Below are 4697 nucleotides of genomic sequence, written 5' to 3'. Positions count from 1 at the left end.
ATAATAATAATAATAATAGTAGTAGTAGTAACAAAATTTATAATAATAATTATATGAGTAATATAATAATTCTACAAAATGAAGATGATCGAAGTAATGATACTTCCTTCTTACATTTAAATAAATCTGATAGTACAAAAAATTTTGATGATACACATAATTATAATAATAGAGATTATAAAAGCACAAGAAGTTTAACCTTTGAAAAGTTACATAGAAAAAATAATTATCTCAAATATAAAAATATTAAAGATGATCATCTATTAAATAATACGAATAATGAAGATAAAAAACAAGAAGAAGATGAAGAAAATGAATATAACAACAAAACTAATCCACATAATAAGAATTCTTTTATAATAAAAGTGTCTTATTATATATCCTATATATGTTCTTATATTTTTTCAAATAAATATCATATGCTATTACCTTATTATGATGATGTATCACTAACAAATGAAAAAAAAAAAAAAAAAGACTTTAAATCCTTCAAACTAAAGAATAAATTAAGTGAACATAAAATTCTGGAACTTAAAAAAAAAATCAGGATTAAAAAATTTGTTCAACTTACCCTTCTTTTATTATTAATTAGTATTATTGTATTTATATCTACCTATGGATTTTCTTACATATTAGAAATATCACAAAAAAAATTACAAATTAATGCAGAAAAAAAAATGATGTTCAATGAAGAAAATAATAAAAATCAAGAGTTACAAGAAATAAAATCATATATTAATGTGATTGAAGATTTAAGAAAGGAAATAGCTGAAATGAAGGAGATCTTATATGTTCATAATGTTATATTAAATAAAAATTTCCATCTCAACAATTCTTATACTCTTTTTAATAATAAAATGAAATCAGCAAATTCTTCATATAATAAAAAAGGATCAGATAATATGGGAGCATTAACGTCACATTATTATTATGATGATACGTCTTCATCTTATCATGACAACAACAACAATAATAATAATAATAGTAATAATGGTAATTATATGGATGATGGATATATAAATTATATCCCAACTATTACTCGGAAAGAATATGACGTAAAAGAATTATACCCTACGAATCAAAATTCTGATGAATTTACTTTAGAAAAGGAAAAAAATTATTATGATAAAAAATTAAATAAGGAAGAAACAAAAGAAACGATGTCTGATGTACATAGCATACCACATAACAATAATAATAAGGAAGAAATATATAATAATAATAATAATAATAATATAGAAGATAATACACAAATATTAAATTCAACCATTTCTCAATTAAATGAACAGGGTAATATCGAAGTTGTTAAAACAAATAATCAAACAGTAAATGAAAATATTAACAATTATATAAAAAATCATAAACAGTCAATATCAAATAATGCAGAATATGCACAAGTCAGTAATGCAACAATAAATGAAGAAGATAATAAACATGTAGACAATAAAATAATTTTAGAAAATATGAATAATATAAAAAACAGTGGTACTGTTTCTATGGATATAAATAATATATCCAATAATAATTTTATACATAGCCACCAAATAAAAGATAAATATCTTAATACTTCTTCAAAGCTGGAAGATAATGATAAGAATGAAAACGGGGATAGAAAAGTGAACACCAATAAAATGAATAAAAAAAAGCAAAACACAATATAAAAATGATATGGAAATGTATACATATAAATAATTAAATATATATATATATATATATATATATATATATATGTTTGTATGTCATTGTATATTTATTTATATGTAAAAACACAGAAATAATAACCTTAAAATATTTTGGGGAAAAAATCAATGTAACCATATATAACATTTATAATATGACGAAAAAAATTATTTTTTTTCTCTTTTTTTTTTATTTCATTGTATTGTTTTGTATTTATAATTATGAAGAAATAATAAAACGTACATAATTATTAAACAATAATACAATCAAAGTAACAAAAAAAAAAAATTATTTTTTATGTGAACACTAAAATAAAATATTATAGGGAAGAGGGAATATAAAAGGAAAAATGGAGAAAAGGTGAATATTAATGTGTATATAATTTATTTTATAACTTTTGAAGAATATTTTCCTCTTTTTTATTTTTTATTAATTTGTATTGATTAATTTCTATAATCATAAAAATTTTATATTAATACTTTATTTTTTGTCATTTAATTTGTTTTTAATAGATCAATAGGAAAAATGTTTATGATTTTTTTTTTTTTTTTTTTTTTCTATATTTCAGAAATTATTGTGCAAGAATGTTTAATATTTTATATATTTCAAAAAAGCTTAAATATATATATATATATAATAATGATTATGTTTTATATTTTTTCCCCACTTGGTTATTTACATCTTTTTATTAAAATAAGCATATGCAGTCATCTGAGCTTAAATAATTATGTCTAGTGATATTAAAAAATGTTCTTGAAAAAATGCCTTCATTCAATTAACTTCTAAAAATTATCTTTCAGGCATAATGAAGAATATGGTGTTTTCTTTCTCTCTTTATATATATATATATAATATATATATAATATATATATTAATTAATATTTTACAAGACACAAATTTCATTCAAAAAAATAAAATATATATATATATATATATATATTTGATTGATTTATTTTTGTTATTTTTATCCTCTTAAAAAGAGCATAAAAATATATATATGAAATGTTAACATATTTAAAAAAAAAAAAAAAAAAAAAAAAAACGCGATAAATATTAAACAATATATATAATATTTTATAAAACATAAACTTATTAATTTTTTTTTTTTTTTTTTTTAAAATGATATACAAATATTTTATCATGTTTTGAATTTGTTGACTTATAAAATACTTTTATAAGTATTAACTTTGACATATCACAAATATTAATGTTAGAGGAGAAATTAATAAATTTTTTATTTTTTAAATAAATTATTAAGTTAAATAATTATTTAATAACTAATGAACGAAAAAAATAAGAATATCAACAAATATACTTCAACAAATAATATGTACAAATTATCTGAAAATAATCATAAAAGTTTACTTGAGAATCTGAAAAGAAGAGGAATTATTGATGATGACGATGTATACAATACTATGTTACAGGTACTTTTATAAAAAAAAAAAAATATATATAAATATATTATATATATATAATGAAACAAATAATTATATGGGCATAAAATATCATATGTATATATTTTTTATAGGTTGATAGAGGAAAATATATTAAAGAAATACCCTACATAGATACTCCTGTTTATATTAGCCATGGGGTGACCATATCTGCACCTCATATGCATGCTCTGTCCTTGAAAAGATTAATTAATGTTCTAAAACCTGGATCTAGGGCCATTGATGTTGGTAATAAGAAAAAAAAAAAAAAAAAAAAGAAAAAAAAATATATATATATATACGCACATTATATATATATATATATATATATATATATATATATATATATATATATTTATATTTATGCGTTTTATTACGCATTTTATTACCTTCTTACTTATTATGCAAATATGAATATAAAAAAAAAATCATGAACACTGTAAAATTAATTTTGTGTTCCTTGCATACAGGATCGGGCTCAGGTTATCTAACGGTTTGTATGGCCATAAAAATGAACGTACTTGAAAATAAGAATTCTTATGTTATAGGTTTAGAACGTGTAAAAGATTTAGTAAATTTTTCATTAGAAAATATAAAAAGAGATAAACCAGAATTATTAAAAATTGATAATTTTAAAATTATTCATAAAAATATTTATCAAGTAAATGAAGAAGAAAAAAAAGAGTTAGGATTATTCGATGCCATTCATGTTGGAGCGTCAGCTAGCGAACTACCTGAAATTCTAGTGGACCTCTTAGCAGAGAATGGCAAATTGATTATACCCATAGAAGAAGATTATACACAAGTTTTATATGAAATAACAAAAAAAAATGGCAAAATTATAAAAGATAGATTATTTGATGTTTGTTTTGTTGCCTTAAAAAAAAATTAAAATGTCAATAAATTATTTGAATAGACTATAATGTTTTTCTTATAAATAAAAATAAAATTAAGACTACCAAAAAAGAAAAAATATATGTATTATGTATATATATATATTTATTTATTTATTATAAAATATAATATATTATACATTTCTATACTTCCTATTTTCCTATATACAACCATTTGACACATATCATATATATATATATATATATATATATATATATTTCCTTCTTTCTGTTTTATTGTTATGAAATATCAATGTTTATTAGTTTTTAATGATGCTATTTCAATATATAAATATATATATATATATGTTTTTATTATTATTTGAATCCGTAATTTTATTACATATATTCATATTTTTATATCTTCATGTTTACATGAAACCTCAAAAGAATATCACAACTATTTGTATATATATATGTATAGGTCCCCTCCTGAACTTTGAAATATTCTATTCATATTTCATATATATATATATATATATATATATAATGTATTTTTATAAAGACTTTGAATTATATATATATATATATATATATATATATATTTTTTTTTATGTGTAAATATTACTATGGATACATTTGTAACATTCTAAAATATAAATATTATACAATAAAATTACTTTTTTTTTCTTTCTAATAAATCTTTTCATTTTATTTTATTTTATTTTTTAATGATGAATTCTTAAAT

The 4697-nt window shown here is 18.9% G+C and overlaps 2 protein-coding genes across 2 annotated transcripts; both read left to right on the top strand.

The window, feature by feature from the left end:
- PGSY75_1432800 (hypothetical protein) lies at positions 1 to 1661 on the top strand (the record flags this gene model as incomplete). The annotated part of the gene is made up of 1 exon (XM_018788019.1): positions 1 to 1661. A coding segment is annotated over one exon (1661 nt), but the record flags the coding sequence as incomplete, so codon positions are not given.
- Positions 1662 to 3008: 1347 nt separating this feature from the next.
- PGSY75_1432700 (putative protein-L-isoaspartate(D-aspartate) O- methyltransferase) lies at positions 3009 to 4008 on the top strand (the record flags this gene model as incomplete). The annotated part of the gene is made up of 3 exons (XM_018788018.1): positions 3009 to 3107; positions 3212 to 3365; positions 3587 to 4008. The coding sequence occupies 3 exons, from the start codon at positions 3009 to 3011 to the stop codon at positions 4006 to 4008; spliced, it is 675 nt and encodes a 224-aa protein (XP_018639390.1).
- Between the last annotated feature and the right edge of the window lie 689 nt (positions 4009 to 4697).

Source organism: Plasmodium gaboni, chromosome 14, assembly GCF_001602025.1.
Source record: "Plasmodium gaboni strain SY75 chromosome 14, whole genome shotgun sequence".
Lineage (NCBI taxonomy): Eukaryota > Apicomplexa > Aconoidasida > Haemosporida > Plasmodiidae > Plasmodium > Plasmodium gaboni.
This window is presented reverse-complemented; position numbering and strand designations above follow the sequence as displayed.